This window comes from Lolium rigidum, chromosome 3, assembly GCF_022539505.1.
Source record: "Lolium rigidum isolate FL_2022 chromosome 3, APGP_CSIRO_Lrig_0.1, whole genome shotgun sequence".
NCBI classification, from domain to species: Eukaryota; Viridiplantae; Streptophyta; class Magnoliopsida; order Poales; family Poaceae; genus Lolium; species Lolium rigidum.
Window position 1 is genome coordinate 125,094,001 of NC_061510.1, and position 19,471 is coordinate 125,113,471.

Sequence of the window (19,471 nt, forward strand, 5' to 3'; positions counted from 1 at the left end):
AACGTGCACCGAAAGTAATCCAGGATGCAAACTTGCGGGCTGCGAAACGTCCAGAAATTACTACAAGATTGCCCTTTGAAATATGCAGCACGTACGATCGAAATCAAACGGACCAGATGTCCCGCAGCGACTACCATCAGACATGGATCATGCGGCCAGGAAGGAACCCTAGCGCCTGTCGCTGCCAATATAAAGAGGGGAGCCATCCCGCTCGGCCAAACCCTTTCCCCCAGTCCCCTTCCACTCTTCGCCGCCGCCCGCTCTTCCTTCCTCCGAGGTCAGTATGCCAAATCATCTCTCCTCTTCTTGATGCGTTGTTCATGCTTGTAGACAAGCTATAATTCTGTTAGGTAACCTTATCTGTCAGTCGATCGAGCTTTTGGTTCCTTTTGCGCGACGCGCCGTTTGTTCGTCTCAATTGTTGCCTCGATCCGTCGATTTTCTTTCCTCGTTGTGTAGATTTTCTACGAATTATGCTTTTAATTTGCTAGAGCTGCTCTAAGCGCGAGTATGACATAATCGTCTCCCTGCTTGGTTGAATATGTTACTAGATGCATCCGTGTCTTAATTTCGTCTGGTTATATAGGATTTCTGCCTTCTTATATGTAATTGTCTCCTTGTTATGGTTTGACGGTTTGATCTAGAATTACTCCCTATCATCTCTTCATAGCATTCAGCGAGCGGTTATGCACTGCTCTTTTGATATAGGTCTACAGGCTACAGCTATCAATTTGTCAATTCCCTCTCTATTGCATCATCGATCTATGTAAGCCTGCAGTCTAATAGCCCTGAGAACATCCATGCCGTTTGTTTGACTTTTTTAGTCATTGTTTATTTCGATCTAGTCAGTTTGACTTTTTTAGTCATTGTTTATTTTAATCTATGCAGTTTGTTTGACTTTTTAATCATTGTTTATGTCGATCTATGCAGTTTGTTGGCTGATACTCAGCCATGGGTAAGGAGAAGGTTCACATCAACATTGTGGTCATTGGCCATGTCGACTCTGGCAAGTCGACCACCACTGGCCACCTGATCTACAAGCTTGGAGGCATTGACAAGCGTGTCATTGAGAGGTTTGAGAAGGAAGCCGCTGAGATGAACAAGCGGTCTTTCAAGTATGCGTGGGTGCTTGACAAGCTCAAGGCTGAGCGCGAGAGAGGTATCACCATCGATATCGCTCTCTGGAAGTTCGAGACAACCAAGTACTACTGCACGGTCATTGATGCCCCTGGACACCGTGACTTCATCAAGAACATGATCACTGGTACCTCCCAGGCTGACTGCGCTGTTCTCATCATTGACTCAACCACTGGTGGTTTTGAGGCTGGTATCTCCAAGGATGGCCAGACCCGTGAGCACGCTCTCCTTGCTTTCACCCTTGGTGTGAAGCAGATGATCTGCTGCTGCAACAAGGTATAACTTTCAAAACTTTCATGGAACAACATATTACTACAGAGTCTTTACTTTTGTTCTAAGCTTGCTGCATGATGTCAATGCTTGATTTTAGTTAACACGTCCACATGTTCTGCATCCTTTGCTTGATTTCAAACTAGTTTACACATGTTCTTAGATGAGATATAATTGTTTATCAAAGTTTCTGCTTGTGTGTATATACTAGCTGCTGTCAGTAGTCATCTAGGATTCTATAGGCTGGATAAAGGATACATTTATCTTGTATACTACCATCTATGTAGTTTTTCATTCAGCTAGTTTTATTATTCTGCTGCTCTTGTAGCTTATTGAAACTCCATTTTTAATGAAATAACATATCACTGCACTGGATGATACTTGCACTTGGTTCGATGTACTTTTGCTGCATTATCTGAATGCCTGATTACAATGCAGTTTTTTTTACTTTGTGCTGCTCTTGTTATCATGAATGCCATATTTTTGCATGCCTTCTTATGATAACTGCATGTGCTGTTATCTGTTTGTACCATCTTATGGTCCCATACAATCTGCCTTTTCTATTTAACTGATGGTATTGTCCTCTTGCTCCCGTACAATCTGCCTTTTCTATTTAACTAATGGTATTGTCCTGATGCTCTTTGTAGATGGATGCCACCACTCCCAAGTACTCGAAGAGCCGTTATGAAGAAATTGTTAAGGAAGTCTCATCCTACCTGAAGAAGGTTGGCTACAACCCAGAGAAGGTTCCCTTTGTCCCCATCTCTGGTTTTGAGGGTGACAACATGATTGAGAGGTCCACCAACCTTGACTGGTACAAGGGCCCGACCTTGCTTGAGGCTCTTGACCAGATCAACGAGCCCAAGAGGCCCTCAGACAAGCCCCTGCGTCTTCCCCTTCAGGACGTTTACAAGATTGGTGGCATTGGAACTGTGCCTGTTGGCCGTGTTGAGACTGGTACCATCAAGCCAGGCATGGTGGTCACCTTTGGTCCCACTGGTCTGACCACTGAGGTCAAGTCTGTTGAGATGCACCATGAGTCTCTCCTGGAGGCGCTCCCTGGTGACAATGTTGGCTTCAATGTCAAGAATGTTGCTGTGAAAGATCTCAAGCGTGGGTTTGTGGCATCCAATTCCAAGGATGACCCTGCCAAGGAGGCTGCCAGTTTCACCTCCCAGGTCATCATCATGAACCACCCTGGTCAGATCGGCAATGGCTACGCCCCAGTGCTTGACTGCCACACCTCGCACATTGCTGTCAAGTTTGCTGAGCTGGTCACCAAGATTGACAGACGATCTGGTAAGGAGATTGAGAAGGAGCCCAAGTTCCTGAAGAATGGTGATGCTGGTATTGTGAAGATGATTCCCACCAAGCCCATGGTTGTTGAGACCTTCGCCACTTACCCTCCTCTTGGTCGCTTTGCTGTGCGTGACATGAGACAAACAGTTGCTGTTGGTGTCATCAAGGGTGTGGAGAAGAAGGATCCAACCGGTGCCAAGGTGACCAAGGCTGCTGCCAAGAAGAAATGAGGCATCTTATAGTTGGTCCTTTCAGTTGATATATATCTAGATCTCTTTTTGTTCCTGTGGTGATGCGGTAAGGGTAGTTGTTATTCAGCGTTTAGCTCTGTCTGCAATGTGCTCTTGTACCGTTTAAAACACTGTCCTGTTATTTGAGCTTTGCGGAAACCTGGAGATGTGTAAGACTCAGTTGGTGTTTTTATGGGCTGTGGAATGTGATTTGGTAGCATGTGTCTATTTGTTTTTATTATGGCTTGGTTTGTTTAGTTATGCTCTGTGATGATTTCCTCTCAATTGAGGATTACACGCAGTTGAAATTGACACAAAATTTAAGGCTAGCATAGTTTTTCTCATTGTTGTCTTAGTTGTAGACAGAAGCGCGGATTCACCAGATGTTTTCTCTAGGCTTTAGTTTTCTGGCAGGCCTAGTTTCCTAGCAGTGGGTTTCAGCCCACTGTTATGTTAGCATCCACGGACGAGAACGGCAAAGGGGCAGCACGGTAGGATATGATTGCAGTAAATTCCAGCTAAAACTAGATTCATCTTCGATTCTCCCAGAAAGCCGCAGTATCAAGCAACCCAGTGACACAATGTTCACATTCTAGTACATTAGTACTGACAAAATGAGTACCAGACCATGATAGAACCGTTAGGAATAGTTAGTGTTACATCTAGGCTAAATAGGAAGTTAGCTTTCTTTAGGCTAACTATTAGCAGTTAGATTGACTGCGTTGTCCAAACGCTATTTCTTCCGAAGAGGCGTCCTACTTGTTCTAACAGGCACGTTGTAATCGACCTATGTATGCATCTGTTGGGTACCCAACTCCTTGATCAATACAATTGAAGAACATAAGCAATGATCCATACTGAAGATCGGGGTCAGACATCTTCCGCCCACGACCGGTTCAACATGGATACATTCCACAATGATTCGTCAATGCGAACAGCAGAACGCAAAGACTTGCACACCATCTGCACTGCTAGTCTGTCCTGATTCCAAGTCCAAGATAAGGAAGAGCAAACGTGATTACTCAAGGGAGAGGTGGAAGCAGGCGATTGTTATGGCAGCATTAGAGGTGCGGGTATGGGGGAGGCGAGGGGCTGTAGACTACTGGTAAGATGCGAATATAACATTAGGATCCTTGTATGGAAAACGTTGTAAATTTGGACGTAACAGAACCAACAAGCAACCCGAACGAAGAGATCTACTCGACAGATCAACAAGCAAGAAAAATAGTACTCCTACAATGATCAGCCTTTACGTATGCTGCAGAATATCCGTTTCTAATCCTCTTATCACCCCACCTTAGAAAAAGAATGGTATCTGGGGGGATCTTGGCCGAAACCAGATGCTGATCTGACATTTCTTGTGTCAAACTGAATCATTCACGGGCATGAAGTACCCAGCATTCAACTTCGGTTCTGATTTTCGAAAAACCAATAATTGGACAAATATAGGTATGTAAGGGCAGTGTTCCTAACAAGGCCACTCACCTAATGGTCATGCTTGCGGCAGCATATAAGAAAAAAAATCTTGTATTTTGTGCTGGTGTCGCTGAGATGCCGGCTAACTCCATCTATCCTGCCGGCTCAAGCAAGTAAATCAATTATTCAGTTGTTTGTACGGCTGTGCTGACTAACAGGTGAATTATAGGAAGGACAGAGATTTGGTGCACATGAGCTCCAGTGATCCCTTTTAAGAAAAGTAATTAAAAATCATATTTTTAAGTTTTAAAAATATATGAAAATAAATCATGATGTAGTCAGTATTGTATCCCACAAACGTGTAAATTTTCAACTGGAAATAATGTGTATTTTGAGCTGCACAAAAATAACAAATATGTGGATCTGAGTATAGTGATTCAAATCTCAAAAAAAATTTCAGAATTTGTCATTTTTGTGTAGCTCAGAAAACAAAATATTTGTAATTGAGATTTTATACGTTAGTGGAATACATCATTGACTACTTTTAGAATTTTACTACATAATTTTTTGAAATATATAAATATAATTTTCGAATTTTTTAATACATTGAGATCACTGGTGCCCATGATCCAAAAGAACTTTTCGGTGAATTATAGTACTACACTACTACTTTTGGTTAAGAAAGAAGTGGACACCAATAGCGTGCAGAGATTATGGGCACGGATCAACGGCAGTTTCAGTTTGTCTGTGCCTCGTGGCCATGCAAAATTTGAAAGCTGCCATCCGGCCGTTGGATGTATCATCGCGCGGTGCAGAGCCCGTCGCGCTGCGCGGCGATTTTTCTCACGTCAGCACAATATAAATCTCGGGAAAATAAACGAAATCTTGAATTAAAGCAACGTGAAGTTATGATCTCTGAGGTGATTGCTGAGATTTCACAGTCCAGGGTGTAATCAACTTCCGCCACTAGATCAGGTAGTCAACACGCTTCATGATCTCCGCATGATGACGGAACGGTGCTTTTTGTAGCCACATAGGTTCCTCCTGGCCAAGTGTTTTCCCAGGCCGAAAGTGGTGGGCAGAATTGCAGTGGCGGCCGGGAGGATTTTGCCAGCATCTTCCTTCTCCAGAAGTTGCAAGATACGTTACATAAAGGCAACCCCTGACGTAAGTAAATTACCCACCTCACAAGTCACAACCCTGTCGATGGAGACCTGCCCGCCCGTGTCGTGTGTGGATTCTTCGCACACTCGCCCGCCCCAAACCTTAGATTTGCACTTTAAGATAACAGACTTTTTCCTTGTAGATGCTGATATCTAGATCAGTACTACGAGCATAACTTTTGATATCAGGCTTTCCATTTGTTTGATGGCATAAGTGGAAGAAGTACACAGCAATTTTGAAGTTGTTCCCGTCTTCCCGAGTCATCCTCCGTTGCCTTCTTGGGAAACGGGCAAAAAGACTCCTCCTCCTTCGGGTTTCAAAAAAGGGCTAGCTCTTCCTTCCGACACCAAACTCAGCCAGCCATCGATCAAACCTGTGCGTCTCCAATTCTCGATACTGCTTCAGCCATGGTTCAGATCAAGGAATTGTATCCTTCTATGATCTTTTATGTTCACCGTGATACTTTCTTTTGCACGATCTTCCTTCTTTTATCACCTTTCTTTGTTAACTCATGGGAATTTGGCGCCCCTTGACTTCGATCTTGTACCAAGCCGAATCGTCATGCCTATGTCGATCGAGGAGGTATGTAGAACCAACAGGAAAAAACATTCAGGAAGTATTGTCCTCTTTTTGTTCAGTTGGTAATTGAGCTGACCAAGATTGATTTATTCTGTCGCAGTATGAAATAGGGCTCAGCTACACCATCATGAAGATGGAGCAGCAGAATACAAACGGCAAGGAGGGCGTGGAGGTGCTGCAGCAGGTCCCCTTTGAGGACGAGAAGCTAGGCGAGGGCCAATTCACATCAAAAGTTTATCATTTGCAAAGGTTCGTCTGTATGCAGTCATCTACGTTTTTGTTTTGCTTCAGTTGGATTCTCGAGAAATTGGGAGGGTGGGGAGTGCTTTTTTACTAAAACCAAGGGTTAATGGCTATATTTCACAGTGATCAGCAATCATAAGTTGTCTCAGAAAGAAATTTAAAATATGCGAATTAAGGCCATTACAAACTCCTGTTACTATTTATACGCAACCTTGACAGTAATAAGCATGTCATGGTAATCATGAGAGGTTAGCACAAAGCTTGGCTAATTAGATAATTGCTAAGTAGTGAAAAGTAAACGTTGCATTCAAAACATTATGAAATAATAAGCTACTGACTAATTTAGGGAGCAAACGCTTGTAGTTGAAAACTTTATGATTTGAGGATGTTAACTAGGTTCCATCTGAGGATGTTGAGCCCGGCGGGTGCCAAATGGCCAGTTCACCTCAAAAGTTTAGGTTAATGACTTACCTCGTGCAATGACATGGGGGACGGCTGATAGATCCTTTAAAAATTGGTCAATTACTATTTCAATATTTTTTCGGATGTTAATGACTATTTCATACTACCTCTGGTCGTATTTAATCGACGTTGCTTAACACACCAGATTGCCTGCCGTATGTGCATCACTCGCGTCAATTTAAACCGACCGGAGGGAGTAGTAATTACTGAGTAATGAGCATAAGTAGTTCTAAGAAGAAAACAAACATGCCTACTAAGGCCATTACAAACATGTAAATCCATGACTTGTTTAGTACAATTCTAATTGCTAAGTTGTAGTTGAAAATAAACGTTGGCAATCAGGACATTTGGAGCAATTATATCGTTTCTGCAAACAGTTGTAGTTCCAAAACATAAAAGGTAAAACTTTGTGCAGCAAAATTCCGTCTTGGATGAAGGGCTTTGCGTCTGCGAGTGCTCTCGCCGTGCACGAGAACTCCTGGTCAGCGTATCCAAAGAGCAGAACAGGTCTGAAAAGACAATTTAATACCACTTATCAATCATATTTTTGTTATATTCCACAATAAAGAATTCTTGCTAAACCTAGTTCTGTTTGCATTTGCCATGGATGTTGCTCTGACCCTCATCAGTGATCAAGGTACTACCATGTAGAGAATGCTTTTGGTTCTTCGAGTCCAATCCAACACCCCTTAGTTCATTCAGTACTAACTTCATTGTTCCTGATTATTTGCTACGATGCAGTGTCCCCTTTTCAGCAAGTGTTCACTGACCATCGACACCGTGATCAGACCTGACAACGGCTGCTCTGAAAACGTAAGCACGTTCAGTCGTCGTATCGTAGTCATTTTCAGCCTTTCAGACGAAAGGAAACGACGCTAATTATAGATTGCATCACAAGCAGGCGCATGATTTAACCGGTCAGCAGCTGGCCGCACGAGAGGTCGAGGTCGTCGACATCGCGTCGGTATCGCGGGACTACTGGAGCAAGGTGATCACCGCTCCAAACGTCGACCTCACGACCTTCAGGTCCCAACAGACGGACCGAGGGCCCCTTCTCAAGGGATGGATGGTAATGCAGATTTCTCAGTTATGTTCAGTGATCTATCTGTCCTGCAACTGTCAAATTTGACATGTTGTAATTTGTAAATGTGCATGGAATTTGCTTAAGGATTCTTGCCGTCCCGTGATGACCATATACAAGCTGGTGACCATGGATGCTCCCATCTGGGGCTTGGGTGAACGGCTCGAAGACTGCCTCATCGCGGTAATCGTGTCGCGCGTGTTCCTCCATTGCAATCTTGATGTGAATCTGGCACAGTCTTGGTGCTTGCGAAGTTCAGAGCTGAACGTGGTGTGTTTTGTGGTCCATGCCGTTGCAGGGGGAGAGGGCGCTGTTCCTGGCGTGCCACCGGCTGTGTTTCGCGTGGATAGACGAGTGGCACGACATGACCATGGAGCAGATCCGGGAGATGGAGAGGCACACCGAACTACTACTCAAAAAGGTCAGCGTTACTAATGGCCTGGGTTGCTATCTCTATCTGTTCTAGTTACTGACTGATTGATGTTGCTGCAGACACTGAAGAAATCTGGTAAGGCCGGGAGCAAGCACGAGGGCAAGAGGAAGACTCTCAAAGACGAGATCGCGGTCGTGGGGAGCTGCAACTGATGCTGGCCCGTTGTTGATCACTTTGGCGCTGAATGCCAACACCAAACACCATGGTAGGGTGGGTTTAACCAACATGCTAGCAGCAATCTCAGATTTAGATTAGGCTTGCACCGACTATGATGAAGTTAACATTTGTACAATTGTGAAGAAATTTCTGTAACGTGTGCTACTGTATTTACAACCCCGGCCGCTAACAATAGCGGTGACCAAAACCAAAAAGGACCAAATGACATCTAATAATTCATAGCACAAAGTACTACACCGGCCGGTGACGTTTTCCACTTGGTAGCCAAACCAAGACCCATCAAAACACAAAGTCTAATCTAGACCCTGGAAAGCTTGCAAACCAAAACCCAACATGAAAAACACCAACTCATTGGCCATTGGTGCTTCATTCGCTAGTACAGATATATAGGCACATACAAGCTTTTTTTTTTCTAGAATACACCACGCTAGTACAAACCATCGCGGCCCTTTCCCTGGTGCGCTCTCACCGTAGCCAATATGGGAGCACGGGTGTCTGACAGCTGCCCTCAACCCCGGTTGGATCCCCGACTTGCATCCCCACCACCTTGTTCTTGGTGTGTGCGTCCCGTCGTGGCCACCGGTGTGCTGGCCCCCGCCGCGGCCCTCTCCCTGGTGCGCTCACCTCCACCGACCTATGAGGATAGGCGCTGACGGCCCGCATGAGCGCCGCCGCGGCTCCCTGCCCGGTGCACTGCCTCCTTCTATGCCGCTCGGCCACACAGACTCTCCGCCCATTGGCTCCTATTCGACTGCTACACCTTTCTCGACGCAAGACCGCGCCGCCCTCCTCCTCCCCAACCGACGAGAGGCGACCGATTCCGTAATGGGAGTTCATCGGGAGCGTTCCCAACATGTGTCCCCTCTTCTCCGGTGGCACCCTCACCCTCTTTGTTATTGTGCAGTAACTGGCCGGCCCAAGCGCCATCGCAGCTCCCTACCCCGGTAAACTGCCCCCTTCCGGGCCACCCGGTGACAGAGGCTCGCCGCCCATCGGCTCTTCTTCGATGGGCGTGCCCTGCTCTCTCTGCTATGCGAGACCGCGCTGCCCTCCGGCTCCCCAACCGGCGAGAGACGACCGACGCCGCAACCAGAGGCACACGGTGGCATCATAGTTGTTGAGCACTCAAACAGTGAAGAAGAACATGAGGGCCACAAATTAGAATTTGAAATGTGTAAAGGCACGTACAATGTCAACCTGACAATGGGATCCATATGTCTATTTGGCCATTAAACCAATATCAGAGAAGAATTAGTGTTTTTTTACATGTTAGCGCTAGATTGTTGGTTTTTTTAAAAAAACCCTAGTGTAAAGTGGTGATTTTTTTTAAAACACTGGCCTATAGTGTGGTGGCATTTTTTATAATTATGTCCGAAACAAACACATCTCGTGTGTAAAATGGATCAACTCTTGCGTGCAGGGGCAGCCTGCCATTGGCTAGGGTGACTTCACCATGTCGCTGAGGTGGCATGAGCCTGCTCCAACAGCAGCATCAGTGCCAACACCGACTCCTCCGACGGTAACACCTCCTCTGGTCTAGCCATGAGGCCCATGACCGTGGAAGCAATCAGTCTTCGTCGACCTAGCCGATGACAAATAGGTATGGCGGCGCAAACCATAGTTACCAGATAGGGTTTTGTTTATTTATATTCATGTTTTTTTTGTTTTTTAACTATATAAATTAGGTTTTTAATATAGTATCAGATATTATAAAAAAATATCGTTTGGCCGCTAAGTTTAACCGACCAAAGAGGACACGGCCGCATTTCTATACACGGCCAACCTAAACAAATTAAAACAAACGAAATGGATCAGCTCGGTGAAGCTGCAGCTAGATTTTTTTGTTTTGTTTTGCGAAACACATTGCAATCAAAGACGCTCACACAAGTGTGCACACACTCATCCTATGAACGCACGCACGCATATCCTACCCCTACGAGCATATACAAGAGACTGCGTCGAAGAACTAATCCGGCGGATCTTGAAATTGACGAATTCACCATATGTGTCTCGCTGTCGACGGAAACGTCGCCTCCCACTAAAGAACATCCCACCTTTATGAGATACCAAAGTATTAAATCTAAAATTTGAATTCTATGAACTAGGAGTGCCCCTGTCCTTCTAACCGTCCAACCACATATTGATTCTAACGCTTAGATTTATTATCTCCTCCTGTCTTGGACGGTAAAACAAAACACGAGCTCCGAAGATGAATTCACGTACACCACACATGCACGCTCCTAGTCAGATGAGCTCGACGTCTTCTTCCACATGGCGAACAAGAAGGACGAGCCTACAGCTGTGCCGACTGCAAAGACAACCGCGGCAGCATCGGAAACGCCCACAGACGGGGCCTTGCCGACATGTACAGATACAAGCAGGCCGGGCCAAAATCGACAGGCACAGCGCATCGGACAAGCACACGCCACCAGCAAAGCATAGTAGTAGCAGTTTTTTACAAGAGGGCAAAGCTTAATCTAATCGCCACTGGTCAGGCATCCCAGTTTCTCACGCGACTCCCAGGGAAACCCGGTACGTGGAGCGCAACTGGCCAGGCCGCGTGCCTGGCCGGGGACACGTACGCTCCCTCCAGAAGTCCATGTCGAATCAGATCAGCTACCAAAAGAATACAATGTCAGTAGTCTATATAAACGGACGTGTACATTATCTGGCAATCCAAATCAACCAAGTCACTAGCTTCTAGGCGCTCCTCTCCTCCCGCAACCACAAGGAAAGAAGAAAGAAAGCTTTGGGTAGACAAGTGAGCTAGCCATGGCCTCAGCGACCTTCCTTGAGGTGATCCTCGCCATCATCCTGCCGCCCGTCGGCGTCTTCCTCCGCTACGGCCTCGCCGTAAGTGACTGACTACTCTCGTCTCTCTCTCTCTCTCGCTCGCTCGAGTCTTCTTCGCCCTTTTCTACGGGTTTAATCTGATGTGCTGTTTTAGAGTCGTGTGCATATCTGATCTCTGTTGTGTGTGGATGTATCAGGTGGAGTTTTGGATCTGTCTCTTGCTCACCATTCTCGGGTACATTCCTGGGATCATCTACGCAGTGTACGTGCTGGTGGCCTAAGCTTGGTGGGAGCGAGCGACCGTCCAAGAGGACATGATGTTCTCTCTGGGTTAAGAGAGCTTGAGTTCATCTGTATGTATTCAGTATTGTGTTTTTTTTTGGAACTCAGTGCTGTGGATTGTGTGATGTCAAGAGTGTAGTTCCGGAGGGCTTTTTCTAGCCAAAGGTATTAATGGATTGCAGTGCATATATCATCTTAAATTTGAAGTATTGGATGCCTGAAAGTGAAAGGTCCTTCCGAACAAATCTTCGGACAGAGGGCGGCAAGTGAACAGCGGGTACGCTGCAGATTTGTCCAGAAAAATGCAAGCTTAATGAAATCGCTAACAAATCCCCGCAAATTTTCTAAAAACGGAAATACCAAAACAGACAACAGCACAGTGGGGGGAGGGAAGCAGCACGGGACCCGTCGCCATTGTTATCTTCCCCAGTTCGAGGATGCACTGGACCGAGATGCAGGGAAAGCAATCATCTTAACTTGGCGAAAACCTGCTTTGATTAACGCCGTTTTGAGGGTTACATTGAACCCAAATAACTAGAACAAAATGCCCAGGGCGAGTAAATTACAGGAATCTACCACAATTGGGGCGAACATTACGAGTCAGTACCTGTTTTGGTAATTTTAACATGTCAGTACCAACATTGGGGCGTAGAGAACCAATTCGCGCAAAACTGTCCCAGACAGTGAAATTAGCACTTAGGCCCCACTGTCAGGTGCCAGCTGGCCAAACGGCCGTTTATTGGAGCGTTAGGGTAGCGAGGCCCTTAGCGCCCTGGTCCGACCCGGTCGGACCCCAAAACATTTTCTTCTCCCCCATTCTCCCGTGCTCGAGTCCTGGTGGCGGCCGGATGGAGGAGCCGACAATCCCTGGTGCTGGTCGTCGGTGCGGCGAGAGTAGCTGCGGCGGTGGAGGGGTGGCAAGTAGCAACACGGAGAGCGTTGTTGAAGATCTGGATGAGTTGTGGCCGTCGCGCCCATCATCGGCGGCGGCGGATTTGCTCGCCAAGGTTTGGGTGGAAAATCTCGCGACTTCTGAGCGCCAATCCATCGTCGGCGGCTTAGAGTAAGATCTTGTACCCATTCTTGTAGGCTGGATTATCTCCCGCATCGCTGTAAATTTTTGGATTAGGGTTAGCCGTAGATTGATTGCTGAAATGTACCCACTCTTTGGCGGCGGCCGTATGATTGATTGCTGAAATGTGCTCTCTATATTTTATCTTTGTAGTTTGGATAATGAAGTATGGGAGGTCAGAATAAATTTGGATGGGTTTGATAACGTTGAGAGGACAATAGGGCGTGATGACATTACATATCAACAGATTGTTGCCATGATTGAGGTCAGGGGATATAGCATTCTAGATAACATCTATTGCGGATGACTAGATGGACAGGAGGTATTGGTTGAGAACAGTGCAATAATCTATCAACTGCTGGACATGTTTCAATCTAGTCGAGTTTTAAGCTTGACTGTAAAGAGAAGGGCTGTTCTTGGTAATAATCAGACTTGTGCAGAGGGAAGTGGCAATGCAGTTGGCAATGAAGGATGGCAGATTCAAGTACTGTCAAGTGAAGCTGCCAGTAATGTATCTGGTCAATTTCCTTACATGTGCACTCAAGAAAGCAGAAATGTTGAGAAGGGAAAGGCAGTACAAAATGATGCAGAAGATGATGCCAATATATTTTTCGACATGGGAGAGGCAGACTTTGCTGCAATGGAGGAGCTAAGGAGGAAGGAAGAAGTGGAAATAGTTGAGAAGATTGAGGAGATGAGAAGAATTCGAGAGGATCCATTTCTTCAACTGTGAAGGTGACACCGATATTGAAGATATCTATGTAGTTCCAGATTTGAATGAAGCAGCTAATGAACCTGAACCTGAACTTGAACCTTTGAAGAAAAAGCAGAAGACGGTTAAAAGAGGTCCCGGACCAACAACGAGATGTCATTCGTCTGTGCAAATTGATGACATACTAGACTACATGCCGTCATCGGATGAAGATGAGTTCCCTGGTTTTCTAAAGGATGAAGATGATGATTATTTCCAACCAATCACAATGGTGGCACCAAAGGGTAGAAAGAGTCGAAGGAAGAAAATCCCCCCAAGAAAATGGTATGATGAGAAGAGGCTTCAACCACATGAACAATTGTGTGTGAAAATGTGTTTTACCAATGTGCAACAATTCGAAATGCTTTAATTGATTTGCACATTGCACAAAGCAGAAACTACATGTACCACAGGAACTCCAACATAAGGATCATTGTGAAGTGCATAAAGGATAAGTGTCCTTTCTACATGTCAGCATCTGAGATCAAAGGTGAGAAGACATTTGTGCTTCGTAAGATGGAAATTCACCATACATGTCCTACAACAACTGAGTCAACAAGGGTCAGTGCTAGATGGTTGGCACATAAATATGAAGGTTTGTTCAGATCAGATACAAACACAGGAATTCAGACTTTGATTGATAGTGCAAGGCAACACTATGGTGTCGAAATCTCAAAGATGACTGCCTACAGGGCAAAGTGGTTGGCTGTTGATGCTGTGCTAGGTGATCATAGAGAGCAATATGTGAGGCTAAGAGACTTTGCCCAAACAGTAGTTGATACTAACCCTGGCAGTAGGGTTATTGTAACAACTGTCACTCCAGCTCCATCTGTACAGAGCCCTCATCCAGGTCCTACATTTCATGGACTTTTCTTCTGCATCAATGGAGCCAGGGAGGGTTTTCTAAAAGGCTGCCGGCCTTTCATAGGTCAGCATTTTCTTACAAAATTAATGGTTTGCTGATTTAAGATAGTTGTGCATTGCTGATTTAAGATAGTTGTGCATTGCTGATTTATGAAGCTGCATATATGCAGGGTTGGATGGCTGCTTTATTAAACTATGCACTGGAGCTCAAATCTTAGCAGCAACTGGCCGTGATGGAAATAATAACATGTACCCTATAGCCTTTGCTGTGGTTCCTAAAGAAGATACTGACCAATCGGTCTGTCGGTTTTTGACGCAGCTGAAATATGCTTTAGGTGGGGAATCAGGAGATTTTGGCTACTACACTATTATGTCAGACAGACAAAAGGTTTGCAACTCTCTCCCTTTTACATTGTGAAGTAGCAACTCTCTCTTCCCTTTACATTGTCAAGTACAAAATGCGACTGGCTGAGCTATATTTTTTTCCTATGTTCTATGTATATAGGGCCTCCTCAAAGCAGTAAGTCAAGTATTTCCTAATTGTCCTCAGAGGTACTGCCTACGGCATATATATGCCAACTTTCAAACTGCTGGATTTAGGGGTGAGGATTTGAAGAAATGCATGGATGCAGCCGCTTATGCCTACCACAAAGATCATTTTGATGTTGCCATGGCAAATTTGAAGGTAGAGAGTGAACAGGCTTGGACATGGCTAAGTAAAATCCCTGTGCACACATGGGCCAGACATGCTTTCGACACCAACTGCAAGACAGATTTGGTCGTGAACAACCTCAGCGAAGTGTTCAACGAGTACATTCTGGATGTAAGGAAGAAGCCAATCGGAACCATGATTGAAGGGATAAAGAACAAGCGCGATGACTAGGCATCATGACAAAAGGGAAGGTGTACGCACAGCTAGATGGGAAATTACTCCTCACTTTACAGAGATGCTTGAGCTGTCAAAGAAGTACTCTAGATTCTGCACACCAAGGATTTCAGATGTTGATTTGTGGCAAGTTACTAATAGGAAGGGTGATGCAATTCATGAAGTCAATCTGGTTGCAAGGACTTGTGGATGTAGGAGATGGGATGTCACTGGTATGCCTTGCAACCATGCTCGTGAGTGCTATAATCAAAGCAAAGCAAGTTCCAGAAGACTATGTGAACCCATTTTTCAAGAAGCAAATGTATGTTGAAGCATACAAGCCAGTCATCTACCCAGTTCCGGGACAACATGATTGGACAAAGACAAAAACTCCAGACATCATTCCACCAGAGTTCTACATTTCCAAAGGGAGGAAGGCAGAGAAGAGGAGGAAGGGAAAGAATGAGGTGCCAAAGCCCAAAGACACATCAAGAATGGGAACTATTACTTGCTCGAACCGCAATCTCCGAGGACACAAGTATACTAGCTGCCTCAAGGACTTGAGGCCAGATCTTGTGATCAGAAAGAACAAGCATGCGGTAAATATTTGACTTGCTGTTGTACACATTTAACTTGTATCTTGTGATAATTCTCTACCTATTTAACTTGTATCTGCTATTTTACTTGTAATAGCCTGCAGCACAAGCTCCACATGCTGCAGCACAAGCTCCACATGCTGCAGCACATGATGCTGCTCAAGCAAGTCCACATGCTCCACATCCTGCAGCTCAAGCGGCTCCGCATCCTGCAGCTCAAGCGGCTCCGCATCCTACTAGACAACCTTTTGTGCCACCAAGGATGGCTTCACAAGATGGGCGGCAAGAACAAGTACCAGGTGCAGCTTACACAAGGGGCAGAACTTGGGGATACTTCAATTGTGGCTATGTCAATGCTGAAGGGGAAGGACAATCTTCAAACAACTGTGGCTAGAAACAGTTGTTCATGCTATTAAACATCTATGTTGTAATGGACAACCTTATTGCGTTACTGCATTTGATGTCATTTTGTTAGCCGAATGCTGCTATGTTAGTCGAATGTTGTTCTGTTAGTCGAATGCTGCTATGAGTGACCTTATAACTTTAAGTGATGAAGACATATTGTTAGTCGAATGCTGCTAAGTTGTTCTGAATTTATCTGCTATGAGTGGTATCTGGATGAATTTATCTGTTCAATGTTGTTGAATTTACCAGTCAAAATTATCTGTTCAATATCTCTTCAATGTTCTGACTGTATCAGTTGAGCCGCCGTCGACGTGCTGACCACGGCGACCACAAACGGGCGGCGCCGCCGTGCCCTTGTGCCGCACCGCCATCGCCGTGCTGACCACGACGACCACAAACGGGCGGCGCCGCCGTGCCCTTGTGCCGCACCGCCTCAGACGTGCTGACCACGGCGACCACAAACGGGCGGCGCCGCCGTGCCCTTTAACATATATAAGTAGCACCACCTTTAACAAAGTACCAGCACCTTTAACATATATAAGTACCATATAAAACTGAGACACAATCATAGGATGTTTGACAGAACCATAGCATATATAAGTAGCACCATAACAGGATTCAGTCTCATACATAGCTTACAATGTCAGAACCATATAGCATATATAGGTACATAATATGGTTCAACATGGATTAACACATACTAGTCTAGCTTCAGCAACATACAACATAGTAGTTAAAGACATCATTCCTGGCATATTCCAGCAATCATCTTCATCTTTTCCTTGTTGACATGGTGAGCTTTCAGAAGATCTGCAACGTAGTATTCTAGCTTCTTCTTCTCTTCCTTCAAAGTAGCAACTTGCCCATCGACACTCTGCATCTTTACAGCCTCTAGCTGAAACTCTAGCTTCTTCTTCTCTTCTTCAAGCCTACCAACTTGTTCTTCTAACTTACGCATCTTCGCAGCCGCCAACTCCAGCTTTTTATTGTCTTCCTTCAAACAGGCAACTTTGAGCTCTGCCTGCTGCCTCTTAGCAAACTCAAGCTCATGAGTGGTAGCCTCTGCAACATACTCCAAAGTGTCACCCAATTGCTTGTGCAGCTCTAGGTTTTTCTTCTCTAATTCCCTAGTCTTCAAGACTAGCTGGTAGTTTTTTGTAGCAGCATCCACACTAGCATGCATTCTGGAGTCCCTCTCTTCCTCATACATAGCCCACAACTTGACCAAAGCGTTCGAAAGTGGCAATGGCCACCGCTGGTCTACCCACACAACCTTATCACACATCACCTCCTCCTACAAATTAACTGACATTTAGTATGCTACACAAATAATTAAACTAGGAAGTACAAATAGACACAAATTTTATAGCAATTTCACTAGGCAGTACCACAGGAATTACATAGTCAATTTCACTAGGCAGTACCACAATAATTATATAGGAATTTCAGTATCACAAAGATGTCTAGACCAAGAATTTAGCTCAGCTAAATTTACATAGCCACAGAATACATTTAAGTGAGATGTATCTACATCAGCAACAACATTTAACTTAGCACATATATTTTAACTAGGCAGTAGCAATGGCAATTCATACTAACAGCATTTAACTTAGCAAACAACTTAGCAAAGCACTAACAACATTTGTACTATCAGCATTTGTACTAACAGCAATTTCTGCTGCGCAATACCAATTTCTATCCATAGCAATTTCTACCCACACTAATCAACTTGACCTACCTTGCATCCACATCCAAGGAATCTCCTCCCGGTATTCTCTCCTTCAAAGCAAACATATTTGTACATCGGCATGTCATGGTTGCAACGAATATCAGAGTCCTCATATCCAGTGAAATCTTGGTCTACAATGTTCTCTGGAATCTAAATTATTTGCAGAGAAAACAAGAATTAGACATGCTGGGGAAAAGGTGAGGACACATCGGAGTCGTGCAATGCTTTGCGGTGGTAGGCAGAGCTCGCATCGCGGCAAAAGCCGGCTTAGAATCAAAAAATCCCCAATTCCCCGCAAACCCTAACCCTAACTATGCACTTACGGGCGGCGCGGACCGATGTCGTGCCCATGGTCGAAATCCGACGGCCAGGCTGTCCTCGCTGCTCTCCCCATCGTTCCATGAGGGCATGGCGACGAGGCGGCCCGTCGGCTTGGCGGCGTGGAGGCGACGAGGCGGCCCGGCGGCGTGGCGGCGTCGAGACCTAACTAGCAGGGGGAATGGGGACGAGAAAACGAGTTCGGTTCCGGGTCCGAGCTGGGCGTTAAGTGCCTCCGTGCCCTAACGCCAGCGGAAACGGCCGTTTGGCCAGCTGGCACCTGACAGTGGGGCCTAAGTGCTAATTTCACTGTCTGGGACGGTTTTGCGCGAACTGGTTGTCTTCGCCCCAATGTAGGTACTGACATGTTAAAATTACCAAAACAGGTACTGACTCGTAATGTTCGCCCCAATTGTGGTAGATTCCTGCAATTTACTCGCCCAGGGCACAAGATCTTTCGAGTCATGGGATAGCTCGACGTACGTGTAGCGCGCGGTGACGGCGGCGGTGACACGTTCGTTTGGCATAACCAAAGTAGAAATCACGTGTACAGCACGGTGACCGTGACACGCGCTCGTGCTATGATTATCCGTCGACATCGGAAGCAGCCAAAATGGGCGGCCCGCGCAACAAAACAAAATGGCAGGCGCCGCACACCAGATCGAGGCAGAGCGAGTTGTTCGCGTGATCCCTCAAAACCATGTTCCTTGCTGATCCCCTTTCAATCCCTCTCTTCAACTCCCCCCTTGAAACTTAAGGGCATTTTGGTCTAAGGTATTTATTTAGTACGGTAGAATCCCTCCGATCTGGCGCCCCTAAGTAGCCAAGGAAAACTGAAACTGCGCTTGCAACCGTTCGCATCGACCATACGCCCATCTTCATTAACCGTCACGTACCACTAATTCTCCCCTAACCTACAGCTGGATGCCGCCGGCCAAACTACTCGCCGCCGTGCTGCTCGCTGTCATGAATGATCCGGCCGCAAACCTTAACTGTTTTCTTAACCTGCTGCTAGATATACCGGTCTTGCGGCCGGCCGCACGCGTGTACACGTTGCCGGCGGAGCAGCTCCGGTGACTTCATGGAATCAACCAAGCTGGCCGCCGGGTGTGCTGATCAGTTCATGTCGTCGGCTGTGCTCTCTCCGCCGATGGCCACATGCACGCGTACGTGGATATCACGTCGCCGGCCAACCTGCTCGCCGTAGGCGCTCCTACATGAATTTCAGAGCCGTGGCTGATAAGGACGACATACGGATAATATAGTACAAGCGCCCGTATATTTATGAATTTGGAGTAATGCCAT

At 45.8% G+C, this 19,471-nt stretch overlaps 3 protein-coding genes across 3 annotated transcripts; all 3 read left to right on the forward strand.

Moving 5' to 3' along the window:
• Positions 1-260: 260 nt before the first annotated feature.
• On the forward strand, positions 261-3,116 carry LOC124702272 (elongation factor 1-alpha). The gene is made up of 3 exons (XM_047234397.1): positions 261-277; positions 931-1,413; positions 2,055-3,116. The coding sequence occupies exons 2-3, from the start codon at positions 952-954 to the stop codon at positions 2,934-2,936; spliced, it is 1,344 nt and encodes a 447-aa protein (XP_047090353.1). The 5' UTR covers positions 261-277; positions 931-951; the 3' UTR covers positions 2,937-3,116.
• A 2,621-nt stretch (positions 3,117-5,737) lies between these two features.
• LOC124702273 (phosphatidylinositol transfer protein 1-like) lies at positions 5,738-8,644 on the forward strand. Its single transcript, XM_047234398.1, has 10 exons — positions 5,738-5,943; positions 6,068-6,098; positions 6,196-6,344; positions 7,216-7,307; positions 7,430-7,437; positions 7,542-7,613; positions 7,702-7,869; positions 7,969-8,064; positions 8,180-8,302; positions 8,374-8,644. The coding sequence occupies exons 1-10, from the start codon at positions 5,924-5,926 to the stop codon at positions 8,464-8,466; spliced, it is 852 nt and encodes a 283-aa protein (XP_047090354.1). The 5' UTR covers positions 5,738-5,923; the 3' UTR covers positions 8,467-8,644.
• Positions 8,645-11,160: 2,516 nt separating this feature from the next.
• LOC124702274 (low temperature-induced protein lt101.2) lies at positions 11,161-11,752 on the forward strand. Its single transcript, XM_047234400.1, has 2 exons — positions 11,161-11,344; positions 11,482-11,752. Exons 1-2 carry the CDS (start codon positions 11,264-11,266, stop codon positions 11,563-11,565), a joined length of 165 nt encoding a protein of 54 aa, XP_047090356.1. The 5' UTR covers positions 11,161-11,263; the 3' UTR covers positions 11,566-11,752.
• The last annotated feature ends 7,719 nt before the right edge of the window (positions 11,753-19,471 follow it).